A 22,692-nucleotide genomic window follows, 5' to 3' on the forward strand; every position below is an offset into this window, starting at 1 on the left:
GAAGAAGGCAGGAGACAGATGCAGTCCAGTGTAGCAAGTGATTTATTTACCATCATTGTTAAAACAAAGCCATCCAAAGTTAACTTGGTACAAATAACCATAACTGAACTTAAACCACCAAAACTTAATGTCACGTGCACTCAGCTACACTGACCTGGCCCTCTCCCCTTGAACATCTGAGTTCTTCTGCTTAAATACTCCAAACAATATCCTCCTCTGGACTATTCCATTCAATAGGTAAGATAAACATTACCCTTCTAATAAACTTATGATGCTACTCTTTACTAGCAATAAAGCACTCTAAGGTGTAGTCAATACATGTTACATCAATACATATCTCTCTAACAAACACAATCCTAAAATCAGCTTTATTCAATTACACCAATTCTCCCCCCTCTTCACCTGGTCCCTTCCTGTGACATCCAAACTAAACAGGAAGCTATAAATACAGGAAGTGAGGCAGCACTTCCTCCTTTTGCTCCTGGAACACAGGTAAGTCAGGTGAGCTCAAACCAAGTAAACTAGACAAATTAACAGTTGAATTAACTAAAATGTTAACTTAACAAACTTGTCAATGTTGATTTAAAAAATAAAAATAAGGTATGGCTAAATCAAAACAAGAATGTTAACTAAGAATAGCAAACTTCAACTCACAAATGGTGTTCTCACCCACTTTGTCACAGCATCCACACAACCAAGGGTACAACTCCTCCAGCTAACTGGCAAAGTCCAATCAGAGGAGATGCTTGCAGCTGTGAGCATAGATCTACTCATCATTTGGCTGAAGAAGCTAATTGAAGGCCTGGTAGCATAAATAAGTGGGCTGCTAACAGCAGGTACTTGTCTGGACTTGCTAATACAGTGCAGAAAAACCACAATCATGAAATATCCCCACAACATGGAAGCTCCAATAAAGTTGGATTTATAGTCCCGCAAATGTGTGCACGTACAGACAGGGAGGGGGAAGGGATTTTCAGTCGCACAAGATGCACTGCTGTAAAGTCCAAGTGGGCTGGAATAGAGCAGTGAGTAATAGTGAGTTCCCTGGGGATGGGAGCTAAAAAATACAGCATGTAAAGCACAGATATTGTTTTTAACACCTGGTTTTACTTCAACTCTTTGTATGTTACAACTTTGTTCTTCTTTGCAGCTGGCTGACAACAGAGTTCAGTGCAAGCAGACACACAATCCCTGGACAGATGATGCGGTCTCTCTGCACGACCGTAACCAAGCTAGTTACAAGTAGACACGTGAGTCAACCATTGAGCACAGCACAGAAGGACATTAGAAATAACAGTTTACAAAGCACCAGCTCCTGGTTGAGCAGTTCATGAGGATTCGAGGAACAGGCAGACAAAACTCAGCACCACCTGGATTCACTACATGAAAGCCTCTGACTCTTGTAGAACATCTTTGCTGCATATGGATTAGATATCACCAAGTTCCCATTGCGTCTAAAGGTGGTTGAAACAACAGTGGATTAAGGTCCTGTGGGACTTTCAAGTTCCGGATAGAAAAGCAGCCTCTGGCCAACCAAACAGATATAGTTGACAAGGAGCAGAAGACCACAGCTGTGAAAGACGTGGCTATGCCAGCTGACAGTAACATCAGACAGATGGAGCATTAGACATCTGAGAAGTGACGAGACTGAAGGAACAGCTGTGGCAGATGTAGAAAGTCGTCATCCTAGAGGTAATAGGAGTATTAGGAGGTGGAACTTTCCAGCAGTGAATCGTTAACAGCTCACAGTAAAGACATCACTTGACTCCATTACCTGTCTGGGTCTGTGTATTTATGCTGTGTTTATGGTGTAGCTGCACACACGCGCGCTCTCACACACACACACCCAAACACCATTGAAATTTTCATTGTGATGCATTTTCTTACATTTTTTTCCTTTATTATATAAAGATTTAGGTTTTCATTAAGTTCTTTTCATAATATGCCACTATTTTGTTTGGCCTAACACTGAGATGTGTGTCCAAATCAAAAAGTTGAAGGTCCAAATGCAGACACTGAGGCTTGACACTCATCTGACATACACATACAACCTGTTTCCATACAGAAATGTTCCACCAAGTATCACATTGTACAGCTTCATTTGAAAAACATTGCTGATTTTAAAATTAGTATACTATATAAGCCAGGTTCTTTGGGGGATTGCTTCCTGTAAATATGGAGTTCTTCCTCTCTACTGATGCCAGGTGCTGCTATCTTTGTGATATGCAACATTACGACTGCTCACTGTAGTAAATAAAGCTGTCACCTAGTATCCACTCTGATGACAGTCGTCATCTGTAGGCTTAAGTAATGTTACTTTTATTTTAACTGTCAACTGTCAAAGCTGATATGTCCTTGACTTTAGAATCAACTTCAAATGTTTAAACGTGCCTGGTCTAAGAGTAATCACACGTGCCTTGAACTAGAGTAACTGAGGACAAAGAAAGCTGTCATTGGCTAAGCGTGAGAGGGAGCTGCCACACAAGCAGTGTGTTTTCACTGGAGTCTGAGCAGGTTTCTTCTGATGCTGACAGTCCTATCCTGCGGTATCCTCTTCCACCAGAGAAGATGGCTGTTGAAGTCACTTTGTTACGTTTGGCCTCTCCCTCCTTCCCCAACTCCAGTGGCCGCCCCCTCAACCAAACATCAGGGTCCTCATTTACTTCATAGATGGAGCCATCCTCCATCTGGAGATCTGGGGAGGCCCTTGGGTTCCCTTGTTCTGGCTGAGCTGTCAGCAGCTTCCCAGGAAGCTGGGAGGTGGAATGGAGGTGGTACTGCAATAGGAGATGCTTAGGTTTGTCCTGCTTCCATGGAGAAGTTTCTAAGTTCTCCGTATGGTGGCTATTTTCCAGCTTCTGCTCTCCTCTTTCTCCTTCAACATTACCTCCACCTCCTCCTCCCTCTCCATCAGCACTCTCTTTGCTAATGTTGAAGATGGAATCCCGTCGAAGCAAATCAGAGGCCAGGGTGCTGCAGGCTGACACCAGGAAATCTACAGCACCACAGTGAGCATTCAGAGATGTCATCGCTTTACCTGAGGATGTAAAAGTTGTACATCTGTTCACTTTGTCTCATTTTACCAGAGTAACACATGAAAGAAGTAAATGTGTTCCAAAAGACTAAAAAAAACCTAAAACTGAACAAACATTAAGTATACAATCGAACTAAATAGTGTTTTAAATGCAACCCTGCAGAGAATCATCAACATTTCAGGACCACAGTTTTAGTGGAGTTTGAGTTAAAAGGGGAAGAAGTTTTAAAAAACTTGCACTGAGACCCACAGAGGTAGAGTGTTTCCAAAGCATATGCACAGGACTATTTGTTAGATATCTCACATCAATAAACTGAAATAGAAAACTAAATAATAAAGTAAATTAATAGGGGAACAAATAGTATAAATTAGGAAGCAAATAGAATTGAAATAGTTGTTTTTTCATAGATTTTATATATAAAAAAATAATGGCTACACTTCTTTTGAGGGAATTAATGTTATTGTTTGTTAAATAGAGCATATCTCATGTTTCTTTGTTGCTTTCATGGTTCAGTTTCCAGTTTATTGAGTTTACTTTGTTTTGGTGAGTGCCAGAGCCTTCATGAGTACGTGTGCATCATCAGGCCATCATGCTACATGGATATATTGTATATCACAAGAGATCTTGAGATGTTCAACCAGTAATGAGCACATGCTGTGTGTACATTCAACTTCAGTCACAAAAACATCGGCGAGCAGGAGCACTGATGCATGTTCTGACCTGTGATCTTTGGGATACCCTCGAGGGTTGGTACAGAGAAAGTGATGATGACACCCTGGCTAGTCCCCACCCACAACATACCCTGAGAGATCAGTAAGCTGGATACACAAACGTGACCTGGAAAACAAACATTTAACCATTACATTGGTCGTAGTCTAACTGTACATGTTTTATTCCTGCCCAGCCCTGACAACACTGTGTGTGTGTGTGTAGTCTGCCAAAATTTGAACTCGGGCTGAGCTCTGTCACTGAGCAGCTCAGTTCAATTTACAGCGTCGCCAGATGGAGATCTTAAGGAAAAAGTGAACAGGAAGGGAAAGTTTCCAGTAAACTGTAAACGTATTGTAGTAACGTATTGTATGTAACTGAATGTCTGAATGTTAGATAGACAGCATTACATATTGTTCGTAAGAATGGGAAGCAAGTTGTATAGAACAGAAATGCATCATTTAAGAACAACTTCTGCTAACTTCTGTTCCCTGAAGGAACAAGGTTGCCCTGCCATGAAGTTGGGTTCAATAATAATAATAACTTAGATTTGTATAGCGTCTTTCAAGAAACCCAGCTTTGCTTTACACAACAGTAACTAGAGCTTAAAATGGCTACGGGTTGTGGGATTTGTTGAAGAGGCGAGTTTTGAGAAGTTTCCTGAAGGACTCCAGTGACGGGCCATCGTGAGTCTCATATGGGAGAGAGTTCCAGAGGGTGGGGGCTGCCACACTGAAGGCTCTGTCCCCAAAGGTATTAAGGTTGGTGCAAGGGACAGAAAGGAGACCCATTCAACATGACATCTGAACATTCAGTCAGTGACAACAATATTCTAGAAATGCTAAACACAGGTCTAAAAGCAGCTACGCTGTATTCTTGGTATGCCCGTCTGTCTCGGTGACAGTATCTTTTTTGGCCTTGCCTGGTGACAGATAGTTGGTACGGGTGGAGATGTTGACTTCCTGCAGTTGTTGTAAGGTCTCTGTGTGGAACAGATGAATGGAGGATCCTTTGGTGAAGGCAATCCAAACACCTCCACCTGAATGGACCATGTGGCTAACACTGAAGTCTGGATCTGAGTGGGCTTCGAAGCTCTGAAGCACAGAGAGAAAGGGTTAATCTGTAGCTCATCTGTCAAAAAAAATATGTCAGTACAATAATCTGCTGGTTGTTCAGTAAATAAAGCTCTTGCCTAGTTGTGACTGTCGTCTGTAGTCATCTGTAGTATTCGGGTAAATGTGTATGCTGAGAATATATATTTACTAGGGGTGGGACTCGATTAAAAAAATGAATCTAATTAATTAGAGGCTTTGTAATTAATTAATCACGATTAATTGCATTTAATCAAACAAGAAACTTTGCCCCAAAGTGCAAATGTTCTTTTAATTTAAAAGGGTTTTAGCGGGCGACAGAATCAGATAATACACATGGATGTGAGTATTGTAAACTCGAGCTCTTTTAATTTGGGGGGGGGGGGGTGAAGCATTTAAACTGCATTTCAATTCAAAACAGAGAAACAAAAATAATATCCCTGGTCAAAATTGGGCAGACCTTTGACAACCATTTGATATTTGATGCTCTACTGTGAATAAAATATGGATTTATGAGAACAAATCATTTCATTCTGTTTTATATACATTTCACAGAGTATCACAGCTTTTTGGGAATTAGAGTTGGAATCCAATCCAGGCAGTATTTTCCTAAATGTGACCCATCAAACACATTTAATACTTACAGTTTTATTCTTCTCTTGTAGAATTGGTGATCCTTATTGAGCTTACATTGGGCCTTGACATAGCCTGTCAGTTCATTGTCTCTCTGAAACAAGCCTTTTTGTCTTATTTGCCTTAAAAAGCAGCTTTGAACAGCAGGTAGGTGGGACTGTTGAGCTGGTCTGATAATTTAGTTTTGCATTTGTGGTGGATTATAGATCCAAGAGTATAAAACATGTCTGAAATGCAATAGTTAGAGGACTCTGAAGCTCGAGCCGTTGGTTCACAGGAATCACTTGTAAAAATGCCAGCCTCATTACTGGGTCATTTTGACATGGATCCACCACTGTAACAGTATACACATCCATCGCAGAGCACAAGGGAAAGTGTTAAAGGCCCACTTAAAATGTTCTCAGTGTGCATACTGAACAGTCAATATACCTGCATGCAGAGGCTGTCTCCTTGTATGACAGTGACTTGGTTTTCACAGCTGGCCCACACAGTGTCTTCAAGTGTCAGCAGACAGGAGACCGGCTTGGAGCCAAGAGACACTAGCTTGCATGAATCCACATCCCACAGTCGCTCTGACAGGAAGAATTAGTTGGTGGTTTAGCACCTAATTTGAGCTCTGTGATTTAGCTCCTACTACACTAGTGCATGACCTCATTAGTCTGACATGCAAACTCGCATCATGTGAGAGTGGTATCTGTGACAGCTCACCTCCAGTTTTTCTGTAGTATATAGCTACTTTGCCATTAGCCAGTCCAGCAAACAGGAACGACAGTGAATGTTTGAGGCAGAGCACTGGACAGTTGTCAGGGTTTACCAAGGTCAGCAGGCACTGAACAGCTGTGTCCACACTGCTCTGAACATGGATACTGGAAAGACAAGCAGACAGAAAAGTCACATATTACACATGGGGCCAGATTGTTGCTGTTGCTGCTGTAACAAAATAACATAGCTCTACATTAGTCTTTCAAAATCTCATAGTACAATCTGCTCAAAGAGATACATAAGAAAATTGAATGTCATTACCTGATTTCATGCTTTTCATGTAAGTTTTAAGGTTGTCTTTGATTTTTTATTATTATTATTATTTTAAGAATAATGTATTTTGCAATCAACTTGTTTTGTTAAGCCTTTTTTGTGCAATCCAAATCAAATAGCAGCAAAGTACCACATTCTCTCAGTTTTTAGCAACATAAAATCACAAAATGGGTTTAGGCATCCTTTTTCTGGGGAAAAAAATAATAATGGCATGATCAGCATTAAACTGCCTGGTGCAAACCTCAGCATGAATGAGCAACTGTAAACTCCCACAAAAACATATGTCAGCAGCAAAAATAACTGTTTTTAGCAGCAGTTCTTCAGTGACAAAAGAGGGTTCATCCCGGCCTTAAAAATGGTCGATGAAGTGAAAAAAAACTGATGATATTTAAAAAAATGGTTCAATATTTTGAGGAATTTTCTTCTTCTTTTCTTACCTAAAGTTACAATCGTTAGTCAAGTATAACAAAACTGTGGTCCAAACAATGCTTAATGTTCCGACAGCTATGAAACTAAATAATGTGCTGTGTTGGGAAAGACTGACCTGCCGTCCTGCAGGCCAACACAGATTATGTTTCCTGTCTTCGCTGCCCTTTGGGCTTTCTCAGTCCCCTCCTCTGTACTGGGGCACGGCTCCTTCACATACTCCAGGCAAAGGACTGGGGCTCTCAGTGGGAGGGTTTTGACCAAGCGGGCACTGGCTCGGTTCAGAGAGAAAATCTCTACTTGCCCATGGTTGGAGTTGCCACCTCCACCAGCAACCTGAAGACCATGACAGGAGAACAGTAGCTTTGCTTATCACAAAACAAAACAAAAAACAACAACACTCAAAGCAATTATGCCATGGATCCGTAATGTACCAATAACAGTGTGTCTCAAAAGCACAGATTTGAACAGCCAAGGTTTTATACATAAGTTCTTACAGCAGGGGGACAAGCTTAACCCAGCAGCAGAGCTAACACTGTGGTGGTTATACAGACATAAAACAGAAACCGCACTGAATAATGCATTCAAACATACAGATCCACATAGGAGGAGGTGAAAACTGAATAAAAAGATGTTTTCTGAACAGTGGAAGCTTGAACTCACCCAAAGGTAACCCTGTGGCAAGGATGTGCTGGCAGTGCAGAAACCAAGCAGTCTGGACTGAGGTGGGCTGTGAAGAGCTGCCTCCAGCTGGCCAAACATAGCAGACATGTTTGAAACATTAATGACGTTATAAATCATCTCTAAACAAATAATTAATTAATGAAACAGAACAGATAAAAAATTATTCAAAGGTCAATTCAGTTATTAAAACAATAATGTGTTAACATATTTAGTGAAATGCTTTCTCATCTCATACAGCTAAAACTACTCAGTATCACTCATAATATATATATATATATATATATATATATATATATATATATATATATATATATTATCTCAACAGTTTAAACATTTAATAAACTTTCTGCCTGCACATAGTGCAAGCACAAAGTCAAAACAAATTGAATCATCATAAATACACTATTTTGTATTTATTACTTTTTTTTTGAAATACTTATTACTTTATAATTATTATAGCACTAGGAATAAATAATAAGGGAAGGCTTCTAGATCAGCACTGTGGTGCAAACTTGTGGCCATAGTATGTACAGTATTCTGGAGAAGGTATCAAATGTTACTGTATGTGCGTGTGTGCGTGTGTGTGTGTGTGTGTGTGTGTGTTATGTGTATAGATTTTTTTAAATTATTACTTAAGTATAAAAACAATAATAAACACAGCTGCAATGTTTTGGTTCTGTAACCTTTATTCTATCATTACTTTATTAGAGATTAGGTGTAAGAGTTGTTTAGTGTGAATAATTAAATAATAGTTTAATACCTTAGTGCCTTGTACTTAGATGGACAGCAAGTGGAGAGTGATAGATGAGATGAGGAGATGGAAGGAGGAAGAGAGGCAAAGAGTGAGTCTGTTAGGGTACCTGGGTCATTGACCCTGTTTTCAGTTTCATACCTTTATGTGTTCTCATTTTGGTTTATTACTGTGAAGGTTTTGGTTTCTGTTTTGCATTTCTCTTTTCCCCAGTTCTTCTTGGTGTGTGATTTTGTAGTTCTTAAGTTTGGTTCCTTACTCCCTCTGTTCTGTGTCCAGTCGGTGTCTGTGTCTGCCCTCGTCTCACGTCTCTGCTCCCTCTGTTGAAGTGTCTGCTTGTGAGTCTGTGTCTGTAAGTTCAGTCTGTGTTTCCTGTTTTACTTTGAAGGTCCATGTCTTATGTTAATGTGTCTAGTTTTGCTTCCTTTGTCTCGTTAGCCCTGATTTGTCCCAGCCGTGTTTCTCTCGTTTCCCACTCCCTGATTGCGCCCTCTGTGTATTTAAGTCCTGTGTTTTCCTTTGTCTGTGTCGTGATCTTCATCATCCCATGCTGTGTGTTCCGTCCATCTGCCAGTTTTGTTTATGTCTCCCAGTTTAGCCAGTTTCCTGTTTTTCTCATTTAGTAATAATTGTTTGTTTTGAGTCCATCATTTCTCCTATCCTGCCTGCACACAGCCTTCACTTGACAGAGTCGTAGGCAGAGCCTGGTTTATTTCCCACAGTTTTTTTAATCTGTTGCCTTACGGTTCCAAGTGCTGTCACCAATCTGTGCATTTTATTATCTCATAACACTTGTTTAATTAGCTACAATCTCTCCTATGGACTCTTTAATGTCTACAGTCTCAGATCAACACAACCCTGCCCTCCAGCACTATCAGCAGCAGGAGCAGCAGCAACCCTTCAACAGCAACATTGCACCTATCAGGTAAAACATAGGCTATGTTTTACCTGATAGGTGCAATGTTTGCTTTGCATTGTCCCCACCTGATGACAGTGATATTGTATGATGCGCTTCCACATTAGATTCTTGATGAATCTGTGTTGTTTTTATTCAGCCTGGCTCTATGTGCCCCTTTTTAACTTTGAGCACCCACCCCTTCAAACATCTCTGCACGGCCCTGGTCCACACATAGCAACAAACCATTGATGAGTAGTTTGTTGCTATGTGTCTTTTGGACTGGGGTCACCCACTTGGAAGAAGGCCAGTGAAAATACTACATGGGAGGAAACTGTTCAGGCTATGAGGAATGTGTGGACATGCAGCAACGCAGGGGAAGAGCTGGTGAAGCTGAGAACAGGAGGTCAGGATAGTCCAGCTGAGATTGAGTCACCACAAATTTCCTTCATTTAATTAAAGACTAATCAAACACCCACTCTAAGTGAAACATTTTTGGACAACTGTATTTGTCATCAGCAACAGCTCTCCTCTCACCTTCAGAGTGTGTGTTCTGGAGGAGAAAACCGAAAGTTTACAGGTAAGCAGTGGGCAGCTTAACAGAGCTTTCGTCTTCCCATCTTCTTCAGCACATTCCCAACCTGACGTGTTTTCCTTTCCTGACCAAACAACAGACACACACACAAACATTAAAGACAAAAACTAACAACTTTCTTAAACTGTCAAAATGCAGACTTTGCTGTATTATAATAATGATAATAATAATAATAATGGATTGCATTTATATAGCGCTCATAGACCCTCAAAGCGCTTTACAATTCCACTATTCATTCACACTCACATTCACACACTGGTGGAGGCAAGCTACAGTTGTAGCCACAGCTGCCCTGGGGCAGACTGACAGAAGCGAGGCTGCCATATCACGCCATCAGCCCCTCTGGCCATCACCAGTAGGCAGTAGGTGAAGTGTCTTGCCCAAGGACACAACGACCGAGACAGACAAAGCTGGGGATCGAATCGGCAACCTTATGGTTACAAGATGAGCTTCCCAACCACGGTTGCACGTATGTAGTAACTTTAAAGTTGAAGACAAATACAACTTATGATTAAAATTAAATGTAAAATTAATTTGATGATTTATTGGTGAATTAATGTCAAACTCATGTCTCAGCATGAATAGGCTGCAAATTTCAATTTAACCTAAAATTGGCTTTTATTGTTTTACAGCATTTATCAGCACTGCTAACTGGTTGGTAGTTTTTAGGTGAAGCATAAAAATGACATCTAAAAAGATTGTGAATCTGAGTGCTCAGAGTATCAAAATGCTATGCACGCAGCAGTCCATTTCCACACTCCACACACAGAATTGAACTTACTCTGGGCTATCTTGGCAAGGTGAAGACGGTTCACCCAGGAGATCTTACTGAAGGGGTTGGGAGTGTTGAAGACCACCATGATGCTCACTGGACGACCAGACCTGTCAGGCATAGAAGACATGACCACATGATATTCAAACACTTTCACACACCTCTGCCTGGTAAAACCTCACTGCCCCTTCTCTAAGTCTGCTTTGGATATGGACCTCTTGACACTTACTTGTCAGGTTTGCCTGGAACAGATAGGCGTAGGCGACACTTGTTGGCGTTCTGGATCTCCTCCTCCTTTAGACGGATGAGCCTCTGTAGAGCCAGACACCAGTCCTGAGACACTGTGGTATTCAGATTCTGGCAGGGAGATTAAAAAAAGGGGAAATAAAGGATGGACCTCACTTGTTTGGGGTGGGGTTTTGTTTTGTTTGTTTTTTTATTAATAAACAAATGTGGCAGAGGTGTGGTCGTTGACTCAACTGCAGGTGCTGCAGTGAACTCAAGGGTCGGTCCCAGGGAGGTTGGAGAGACGGGTGGAGATAATTTATCTAACGAGGTTTTTCCCTTTTTATAGTGAGATCAGAGACTAGAGGAGAGGAAGAGTGTGCCGAACTGGGAAGAGTTATATAAGTGCCAAATCAATAAGAACCCCTAACACAACCGCAACAACAGTGTGTTGGGTTGCAGTCTTTTACATACACATTCAGAGTTTTAACCAATAATGTGCTTAGACATACTGCTGCCCACTGATGATCACCTCCATAATTTTATGGTCATTAATAGCTGTTGAGCCATACCATTTTCTCAATACTACTGTAGGGTCCTTTTTGTAAAACTTGAATTGAAAGTGAGAGCTTTAATCATCTAGTTACTACTCTGCACATCACCCATGTTCTTAAAAATCTGTCCTGTACTATTCTTCTTCATATGTATGCCTGGTTTGAGATCGTAGGCATTAATGCAGTTATAGCTATCTGTCCAAAACAGCTTGCTATTATGATATATTTATATTTAACTGGTTAAACAAAACAATTATTAATCAAGAGGACAAGGAAGTATTACAGTTTCTCTCGATTGCTTAATCACTATAACCAATCTTGTGAACCCAAATTTCAAAACCATAATGCCACTTTCCAAAAAGCACACCCATTACCCTGAGCTATAAACACTATGCCCCTGCTTTACCACATGAATCAGATGTGGTGAACTGTTACTGCAAAACTCTACACACAAATCCCTACATTTGTCAGTGCTGACACCATGTGGTCACTTAGAAAGCACAAGCAGTCAATAATGTTAACTCACATCAGCACAGCTTTAGCTCAATTAGCACACAATTAACGAAGTGGAAACACTAGGAGTCAAAATGTATCACACATAAATCAAAAACTTTGATGGATAGACAAAAGCGGCAAAGTCAACTCATTCAGGTTTGAAACAATGGATCCAAAGACATGCAAAGGAAGAGGTCAAGGAGGAGGAGGAGAAGGAGGTCTAGGACACCAGGGAGGAGGAGGTGGAGGAACATAATTGGCCATTGGGCTATTGTAAATGCCCCCTGGTCAGCGTGGAGGGAATGTTGCTCTCTGTGCCGCCATCAGCCAACGAGGGGTACTCCACTGCCATGCCATTCTAGGACCCTATAAATAGGGGGACCATATTTTGATTTCCAAAAAAGAGGACACTTGGCCCAGTCATGAAAAACTTTATTTACAGTTTTTCTGAATTGCTAAAACACTAAACCCCATTGTAAAAACTAAACTGTCAACTACGAAAACTCTTTCGTCAAATCAATCTCACAGTTGCCAAAATCTTAAACACTATTCATCTGGTTAGGACACCGTTGGCAAATCTGAATCTCCCGTTTACCAAAACTCTAAACACATTCTCAAATACAAAACACACATTTAGCAGTGTGGTGCACTTGTACCCGGAATGGTGCACACAGGCAACAGAAGTTAAACACAACTAACACACTGTTTTCATCATTAACACACTACCACTCAAAATGGAAAACACATGTTGGAACCTCTTCTTCTGCTTTTGCTAGATTGAATCCAGCTTCATCCACGAAGATGTATTCATGAGGCCTAACCATTGAGTCAAGCACAAAGGTTCTCTGTACACAGCAAAACTAATTTTAGTTCGGTAAATGAATAGTATGATGTATACATGTGCTGTGTATACAAGTATACTTATAACTAAATGGTATTTTGTTTAGAATTGAAGGACAGCCACATGAGGGTGAAAGGACATGCGTGCGCTCACAACACCAGGAGACACTTATTGTGGATATGGTCCATCAGAATAATGCAATTTGACTGCATGAAACACAGCAGTGGATTATAGAAAACAACATACATGTTGAATCTAGCAAAAAGGAGAAGAAAAGGTTACAATGTCATAGGTCAATTCAATTCAATTCAATTTTATTTATATAGCGCCAAATCACAACAAAAGTCGCCTCAAGGCGCTTTATATTGTACAGTAGATCCTACAATAATAAATACAGAGAAAAACCCAACAATCATATGACCCCCTATGAGCAAGCACTTTGGCGACAGTGGGAAGGAAAAACTCCCTTTTAACAGGAAGAAACCTCCAGCAGAACCAGGCTCAGGGAGCTGCTGCGACCGGTTGGGGTGAGAGAAGGAAAACAGGATAAAGACATGCTGTGGAAGAGAGACAGAGATTAATAACCGATATGGTTTAATGCAGAGAGGTCTATTAACACATAGTGAGTGAGGAAGGTGACTGGAAAGGAAAAACTCGATGCATCATGGGAATCCCCGGCAGCCTACGTCTATTGCAGCATAACTAAGGGAGGATTCAGGGTCACCTGGTCCAGCCCTAACTATATGCTTTAGCAAAAAGGAAAGTTTGAAGTCTAATCTTGAAAGTAGAGATAGTGTCTGTCTCCTGAATCCAAACTGGAAGCTGGTTCCACAGAAGAGGGGCCTGAAAACTGAAGGCTCTGCCTCCCATTCTACTTTTAAATACTCTAGGAACAACAAGTAAGCCTGCAGTGCGAGAGCGAAGTGCTCTAATAGGGTGATATGGTACTACAAGGTCATTAAGATAAGATGGGGCCTGATTATTTAAGACCTTGTAAGTGAGGAGCAGGATTTTGAATTCAATTCTGGATTTAACAGGAAGCCAATGAAGGGAAGCCAATACAGGAGAAATCTGCTCTCTCTTTCTAGTCCCTGTCAGGACTCTTGCTGCAGCATTTTGGATCAGCTGAAGGCTTTTCAGGGAGTTTTTAGGACATCCTGATAATAAGGAATTACAGTAGTCCAGCCTGGAAGTAATAAATGCATGAACTAGTTTTTCAGCGTCACTCTGAGACAGGATATTTCTAATTTTAGAGATGTTGCGCAAATGGAAGAAAGCAGTCTTACATATTTGTTTAATATGTGCCTTGAAGGACATGTCCTGGTCAAAAATGACTCCAAGGTTCCTCACAGTGTTACTGGAGGCCAAGGTAATGCCATCCAGAGTAAGAATCTGCTTAGATACCATATTTCTAAGATTTTCAGGGCCGAGTACAATAACCTCAGTTTGATCTGAATTAAGAAGCAGAAAGTTAGCGGCCATCCAGGTCTTTATGTCTTTAAGACATTCCTGCAGTTTAACTAATTGGTGTGTGTTACCTGGCTTCATGGACAGATAGAGCTGCGTGTCATCTGCATAGCAGTGAAAATTTATGCTATGTCTTCTAATGATGCTGCCTAGGGGAAGCATGTGTAATGTAAACAGAATTGGTCCTAGCACTGAACCCTGTGCAACACCATAATTAACCTCAGTGTGTGAAGAGGACTCTCCATTTACATGCACAAACTGGAGTCTATTAGATAGATATGATACAAACCACTGCAGTGCAGTACCTGTAATACCTACAGCATGTTCTAATCGCTCTAATAGGATATTATGATCAACAGTATCGAACGCTGCACTGAGGTCTAGCAGGACAAGCACAGAGATGAGTCCACTGTCAGAGGCCATAAGAAGATCATTTGTAACCTTCACTAAAGCTGTTTCTGTGCTGTGATGAGCTCTGAAACCTGACTGAAACTCTTCAAATAAGCCATTCCTCTGCAGATGATCTGTTAGCTGTTTGACAACTACTCTTTCAAGGATTTTTGATATGAAAGGAAGGTTGGAGATTGGCCTATAATTAGCTAAGACAGCTGGGTCTAGAGATGCTTTTTAAGTAAGGGTTTAACTACAGCCAGCTTGAAGGCCTGTGGTACATAGCTGATTATTAGAGATAGGTTGATCATATTTAAGATTGAAGAATTAATTAATGGCAGGACTTCTTTGAGCAGTTTTGTAGGAATGGGGTCTAAAAGACACGTTGATGGTTTGGAGGAAGTAATTATTGAAGTTAACTCAGAAAGACCAATTGGAGAAAAAGAGTCTAACTTAACATCAATGGTACTAAGAGTAGCTGTAGATAATATTACATCTGTGGGATGATTTTTGGTAATTTTTTCTCTAATGATAAAAATGTTATTTGTGAAGAAGTTCATGAAGTCATTACTAGTTAACGTTAAAGGGATGGTTTGCTCAGTAGAGCTCTGACTGTTTGTCAGCCTGGCTACAGTGCTGAAGAGAAACCTGGGGTTGTTCTTATTTTCTTCAATCAGTGATGAATAGTAAGATGTTCTGGCTTTGTGGAGGGCTTTCTTATAAAGCAACAAACTATTTCTCCAGGCTAAATGATGATCCTCTAAATTTGTGACACGCCATTTCCTCTCCAGCTTACGAGTTATCTGCTTTAGGCTACGTGTTTGAGAATTATACCACGGAGTCAGGTACTTCTGATTTGAGGCCTTAGTTTTCACCGGAGCTACAGTATCCAGAGTCGTACGTAGTGAGGAGGTAAAATTATTAACAAGACGATCGACCTCTGTTGGAGTAGCGTTCAGATAGCTGCTCTGCTCTATGTTGGTACAGGGCATTGAAGATGATAACAGTGGGTGGATTATATTCTTAAACTTAGTTACAGTACTTTCAGAAAGACATCTACTTTGATAAAGTCTACTCTCCACTGCTGTGTAATCAATTATTGTAAATGTAAATGTTATCAGGAAATGATCAGACAGCAGAGGGTTTTCAGGAAACACTGTTAAATGTTCAGTTTCTATGCCATATGTTAAAACAAGATCTAGAGTGTGATTAAAGTGGTGGGTGGGTTCTTTTACATTTTGAGAGAAGCCAATTGAGTCTAATAACAGATTAAATGCCATGTTGAGGCTGTCATTTTTAGCATCTACATGGATGTTAAAATCACCCACAATAATTATTTTATCTGAGCTGAGCACTAAATCAGATAAAAAGTCTGAGAAATCAGAGAGAAACTCTGTGTAAGGCCCAGGTGGACGATAGATGATAACAAGTAAGACTGGTTTCTGAGTTTTACAGCTGGGGTGGACGAGGCTAAGCATCAGGCTTTCAAATGAATTAAAAGTCTGTCTTGGTCTTTGGTTGATTAATAGATTGGTGTGAAAAATTGGGCAGCACGGTGGCACGGTGGTTAGCACTGTTGCCGCACAGCAAGAAGGTCCTGAGTTCAATTCCAACATCAGGCCGGGGTCTTTCTGTGTGGAGTTTGCATGTTCTCCCCGTGTTTGCGTGGGTTCTCTCCGGGTACTCTGGCTTCCTCCCACCGTCCAAAGACATGCAGTTTGTGGGGATAGGTTAATTGGATATCCCAAATTGCCACTAGGTGTAAATGTGTGAGTGAATGTGAGTGCGAATGGTTGTCTGTCCCTGTGTGTTAGCCCTGCGACAGACTGGCGACCTGTCCAGGGCGTACCCCGCCTCTCGCCCTATGACAGCTGGGATAGGCTCCAGCGCCCCCCGCGACCCTGAAAAGGATAAGCGGAAGTGAATGGATGGATGGATGGTGTGAAAAATTGCTGCCACACCGCCCCCTCGGCCTGTGCTTCGAGGTTTCTGGTAGTTAGAATGACTCGGGGGTGTTGATTCATTTAAACTAACATAATCATCCTGCTGCAACCAGGTTTCTGTAAGGCAGAGTAAATCGATTTGTTGATCAATTATTAAGTCATGTACTAACAGAGACTTGGAGGAGAGAGACCTAATATTTAATAATCCACATTTCACTGTTTTACTCTTTGGTTCAGATGTGGATTCTGTATTGTTCTTTCTTTGTGATTTTTTATGTTTAAGTTTGTTATTGCTGGTTTTTGGTTTGTTTTTTGTCTGTTTGGGAGCTGACACAGTCTCAAAGGAGATGGGTTTTTGGGGGGGTAGCAGGAGGAGAGAAGCTGCAGAGAGGCGTGTAAGACTGCAGCTCTGCTTCCTGGTCCCAACTCTGGATAGTCATATTTTGGGGGGTTTAATAAATTGGTCCATATTTCTAGAAATGAGAGCTGCTCCATCCAAAGTGGGATGGATGCCGTCTCTCCTAACAAGACCAGGTTTCCTCCAGAAGGTTTGCCAATTATCTATGAAGCCCACATCGTTTCTGGGACACCACTCAGACAGCCAGCAATTTAAGGAGAACATGCGGCTAAACATGTCACTCCTGGTCTGATTGGGGAGGGGACCAGAGAAAACTACAGAGTCCGACATTGTTTTGGCAAAGTTGCACACCGATTCAATATTGATTTTAGTGACCTCCGATTGGCGTAACCGGGTGTCATTACTGCCGACGTGAATTATGATCTTACTGTATTTACGTTTACCCTTAGCCAGCAGTTTTAAATTTCCTTCAATGTCGCCTGCTCTGGCCCCTGGAAGACAATTGACTATGGTTGCAGGTGTCTCTAGCTTCACATGTCTGAGAACAGAATCACCAATTACCAGAGTTTGACCCCCGCTATCTCACAGTGTTTTGTATTTATTTCTGTAGTGTGTAATCGTTGCTAAGTTGTGTTTGCACATTGGCTGGTTTTGTGTGGTTTTTAACAGTAGTGCTTGATTTTGAGAAAAGTTAAAATAGTTTGGGGTCAAATGTTTGGTTTTGTGTGTGTAGCTTGAATTTTACAGTTTGTGTTTAGTGTTTTGAGACAAAGAGATGAGATTTTAGGAAATGTGTTTTAGCAATTCAGAAAAACTGTATTCTGGTTGCTTAAAGAAAACTTTAACATATTTAAATGATGCCTTCTCTGTGCGGTTAATGAATGGTGAAATAAAAAATGTCACATAGGCTTTTACAAGTCAAGTGCAAAAAAAGAGGACGGTTGGTCACCCTACTATAACACTATGCTTCTCCTTGCTTTTCTTGGTGGTCTGAGACAACATATGTTCCAGCGGGACTGAGGGGAACCAGCAGCCAGAGCAGCCTCACTATGTTCTTGTTGTCAGCTTCCATCACGCTGCTCTGGTTCGAGACTGGTTTACCAATAATCCAAGGTTCTCTAACATCTTTCTGCCTGCATACTCTTCCTTTCTAAACCTGAGGAGTTATTTTCAGCATGGCGGTGGAAAGTGTACGACAGAGAACCGTATGTCCGTGTGCACCTCTTCCAGGCCGTGGAAGACGCCTGCCAGACATATCAGTAGATACATGCCAGGGGTGGATCAGGCATGCAAGAGGATTTTACCCCCGGTGCCTGGCTAGGGCCAATATAGCCTGTGATGTGGATGAGATTCTCTGGCCTGATCCAGAACACAGACAGGATGCTGAGGTAGAATAATATTTTGGGTGTGTGTTGGTACATGGTAGATGAATAAAAATGTGCCACTGTATATACATTGGTTGCGTCTTTTGTGTTCATCACGTGAAAAGGTTTTTGAGGGTAAGAACCAAAAGCAACGTAACTTGCTAGTTTTGGGAATATTGTTTTACATTTATTGCACCAGTGTGTACAACTATGTTGTCGTGTGTGTGTGTTTGAGGTCTTGTGTGTCATGTCTGTGGGCAAAGTTTGGTTTTTCAGCAAGAGTGAATGATTTTGAGTGTAGAGCTTCATTTTGACCTGACAATACGATGTTTGGGAAATTGGGTGAGACATTATGGATTTGTGCTTACTGTTTTGGGGATACAAGGCATAGTTTCAAGAAATGTGTTTAAGCAATCAAGAAAATCTGTAAGCAATCGAGGAAAACTGTAAAATGAAATCAGAACAAATCTATTTTACAAAGTGCTAACACTTGCCAAATATGACACCAAAACTAAAAAGTGTGATTTTACATAGTGTGACAGTGTTTCCATAAAATTTAAGAGTGAAATTTGCACTCTTGGGTATGGAAGAGGATTAGGGCCACTGGGGGAAAAAAAGAAGTGGGCACGTCTTTTTTTTCTGCTTTTCCAGAATTCTGACTTTAATCTCGGAATTCTGACTTTTTTTTAGAATTCTGAGATCAAAGTCAGAATTCTGACTTTAATCTCAGAATTCTGGAAAGAAAAAAAGACGTACCTACAGAGATTGAAAATGTGACGTCATTCAGGGGTAAAACCGCAAAGGATTCTGGGAACCCGTGGCAAGAGGTACTAGCGCACCCAGGCTTTCAATTGAAATCAGTCAATTGAAAGAAACACAAAAAATGGCAAGAAGCTGTTGTATTATTAACTGCAATAGCCGGTCACATGACAGCCACAGGAAGCCGACGGGTAAAGAGATCGGTTGTTATTGGATTACGTCGTTGAAGAGAAATTGTTCAAGCCATGTTTCCGAAGTAACAAAGAGCCGACCGATGGCCTGGATTGCAGCCATTCAAAGACCAAATATAACGTCCCAGAACACTCCAGCTCACATGTTAGTCTGCTCCAAGCATTCCCACAAAGGTCAGTGTTTTGTAGTAGTTAATACGTCATTTTTCATAACATAATTGGTGATATAGGTTACAAGCAAGTCTGGCGCTGAACAGAAATGGTCGCGCTATGCTCCTTTGTTTATTGTGCATAAATAGTGAATTGTCCTGACAGAATATTGCGTTTCGCTTCTGTTATTACCACGGTACATTGACAAAAACATATACTTTTATTCACAGGATAAAACAGTTTTTTTGTATCACTAATTGCACAGTACGATTACAACATACAATATTATTGTCACTGCTACATTTCTGTAATGCGTACCAGAAATTATTTCCACTACTAATTAATTACCATTGAGCTCAAAGGTCCTATTAATAAACGGTTAACGAATGTGCATTTATGAAGACGATTTGTGAGGTAAACTTACCTTTGTTCGTATGATGGTCTTTCGTTCTACACGGTGCATTTCAAGGTCCTGTACCCATCCGTCGGTAAACTGTACCCGGGCTTGTGTATGTGTATGTACTCACTCCAAGAACCGTATAATTATAAATATGAGCGTGGTGAAAGTTGGGCAGCACGCTGACGTCTTTTGTCCACTCTGTGTGCTCGTAAGGGTCTGACCCTTTCACTCCTTTGATTTTTTCCTCGTACCTTTTCTTTGACTTTTCGTCGAGTCTGTCTTTGTACGGACCGGCATTGTTCTCCTTCGTTTTGTACTGTCCTTTTTTGGGGGGCAAAGAAAAACCAAGAAGGTATTGGAACGAGAGAATGAACGTTTTGCGGTGCTGCAAATGCTTGCATTTGATGCGGTACTTGGATTGTTTTGCCACGGGTTCCCGGCATGCAATGCACGAAAGTCACGTGGTCTGTCAATCTCTACTGGGGGGTTTTTCGGTGACCCTAATCCTCTTCAGTACTTGGGACCTCGGAGAGAAAAAGGTTGTTTTTGTTTTTGTTTTAAATGTGTAGATTAATGTTGTGTCCAAGGACTTTTCATGGAGGGTACAAGAGAAAAGATAAAAAGATATTAGACATTTATTATAATTTAATTCAGACTGTTCATATAAGACCTAATGTCATGGAAATATCTTTTAACTTACTTTACATTATCTTTAAAAAAAGATTCAGAAGGAACACATCAATATATGTCAATTTATCGATGGAACAGCAGAAAAGCTGTGATCAACCAATCTCTTTTGTCTCACATGCTTTCAGAACACTTTTAGGAAGACGTACCTGCTGCATAAAGCAGCAGGTTTCAGGCCCCTCTTCTGTGGAACCAGCTTCCAGTTTGGATTCAGGAGACAGACACTATCTCTACTTTCAAGATTAGGCTTCAAACTTTCCTTTTTGCTAAAGCATATAGTTAGGGCTGGACCAGGTGACCCTGAATCCTCCCTTAGTTATGCTGCAATAGACGTAGGCTGCCGGGGGTCTACCCTGATTCATTGAGTTTTTCCTTTTCAGTCACCTTTCTCACTCAGTATGTGTTAATAGACCTCTCTGCATTGAATCACACTTGTTATTAACCTCTGTCTCTCTTCCACACCATGTCTTTATCCTGTCTTCCTTCTCTCACCCCAACCAATCACAGCAGATGGCCCCGCCCCTCCCTGAGCCTGGTTCTGCTGGAGGTTTCTTCCTGTTAAAAGGGAGTTTTTCCTTCCCACTGTCGCCAAAGTGCTTGCTCATAGGGGGTCATTTGATTGTTGGTTTTTTTCTGTATGTATTATTGTAGGGTCTACCTTACAATATAAAGCCCTTGAGGCGACTGTTGTTGTGATTTGGCGCTGTATAAATAAAATTGAATTCAATTCAATTCATAAAGCAAAGTGAAAATAATAATAAATATTGTTACCTGGTAGATTCCGTGGAGCGTGCCAACCAACAGTGAGACCTCCTCCACTACAGCCAGGTCATGCTGCAGCTCCTCCAATTCCTGATACAATCTTGGAGGGCCGAGCAATACTTTACCTGAAACACATACGTGGTCACATTTAGCATCTATGACAGCTTTGTACCAGGCATCTTCAGCACCAGAGGGGACCTCTGGTGGGTGCTTGGGGAAGTCCCCCTCCAATGCCAAAGATTCCTGAGCCACTGCAGACCACCACCCCAAGGGAGGCCAGAACATCTAGCCACATGCCCCAGAACCAACAAGCACATGCATCGTAGTCTAAGGAGCTTGGAAAGAAAAGCTTCTGGACTTCTTTAGGTTGCTTTACGTTTCACCTCTCATCCGAGAAGCTTCTGCAGTTCTAGGGTCAAATGGTGGAGAGTCCCAGATTTAAACCCAGTGGGAGTATCCCCCCAAGGAGGGACAAAGGACCCCCTGATGATCCTCTACCTAATCACATGAGCCAAGGTGTGAAAATGGGTGTGGCTCATGAAAGTTATGTAATTTAATGTCTCATTGCACTCTGAAATGAAAGCATAGTACAAATACGCAATTGGAGTTAAAAAAGAAATCATGGAATCAATTTATAGACCAAAATGTATTCTAAACTTTTGACTCATCAAAGTAGCACCTGATGTGACAGCTGAACACAGCCGTGGCTTCTTTCTACAATAGAAATCAAATCTTCTCCCATATCTGTGGCAGAAGTTCCCATAAATGTGGACCTTGTAGCTGCTTTGCTTTCACTCTTCTGTCCAGTTCAAACCAGCTCGATGGGGTTTAAGTCTGGAGACTGTGCTGGACACTCCATGTTTTCAAGCTCACCATCTTGTTCTTTGTTCCTGAGGTAGTTCTGGCACAGCTTAGATTTATGTTTTGGGTCTTTATCTTGCTGTAGGATGAAGCCCTGACCAACTAGGCTCATACCAGAGGGTCCTGCATGGTGCTGCACAATGCTGTGGTAGCTGTTCTGGTTCAGGGAGCCTCTCACTCTGGTAGTGTATATATTGCTTTGCAATCAGAGCGCATATAAATTCTGATTTTCCATTTTATATAAGAACATTAGCAGTGCAGTGAAATAATTGTTTTATGCTTTCATGTTCAGAAATAAAAGTCAGCAATAATCATAGAACACAAGCATCACTTTCTGTCTGGTTGTTCAGTGTGCACAGCCTGTGTTTATATTTTCTGCTGCTGTCAGCGTTAATCTTGTTAAAATGACATTAACGCCATAGCACCATAACACTGACAGCACTAATATATTCATATCAATATTCTATAGAAAGGCACACTGTTGTGATTCTGTCATAATTATAGATCCCTGGAAAAAAAAATAAAAGGTATAAATATATAGAGTTGCAAGCGGTTTTCCTAAATCCTGGTTGCATCATCCACGTCACAGGCTGGGGCGTCACATAACAGCCACCCATCAG

At 41.1% G+C, this 22,692-nt stretch overlaps 1 protein-coding gene across 1 annotated transcript in view; it reads right to left on the bottom strand.

Annotated features, from left to right (window-relative positions):
• Window positions 1-898: 898 nt before the first annotated feature.
• Window positions 899-22,692, bottom strand: part of arhgef10lb (Rho guanine nucleotide exchange factor (GEF) 10-like b) — a 37,115-nt gene continuing 15,321 nt past the window's right edge. The window contains exons 12-22 of the mRNA XM_063464110.1: window positions 21,221-21,336; window positions 10,855-10,982; window positions 10,635-10,735; window positions 9,796-9,917; window positions 7,592-7,678; window positions 7,047-7,264; window positions 6,176-6,333; window positions 5,897-6,039; window positions 4,666-4,837; window positions 3,756-3,872; window positions 899-3,037 (exon numbers count right to left, since the gene is read on the bottom strand). Coding sequence (XP_063320180.1) covers window positions 2,451-3,037; window positions 3,756-3,872; window positions 4,666-4,837; window positions 5,897-6,039; window positions 6,176-6,333; window positions 7,047-7,264; window positions 7,592-7,678; window positions 9,796-9,917; window positions 10,635-10,735; window positions 10,855-10,982; window positions 21,221-21,336 — 1,949 coding nt within the window. The 3' untranslated portion in view covers window positions 899-2,450. The remainder of the gene's footprint in view (window positions 3,038-3,755; window positions 3,873-4,665; window positions 4,838-5,896; window positions 6,040-6,175; window positions 6,334-7,046; window positions 7,265-7,591; window positions 7,679-9,795; window positions 9,918-10,634; window positions 10,736-10,854; window positions 10,983-21,220; window positions 21,337-22,692) is intronic.

The sequence above is a fragment of the Pelmatolapia mariae genome, linkage group LG20, assembly GCF_036321145.2.
Source record: "Pelmatolapia mariae isolate MD_Pm_ZW linkage group LG20, Pm_UMD_F_2, whole genome shotgun sequence".
Lineage (NCBI taxonomy): Eukaryota > Metazoa > Chordata > Actinopteri > Cichliformes > Cichlidae > Pelmatolapia > Pelmatolapia mariae.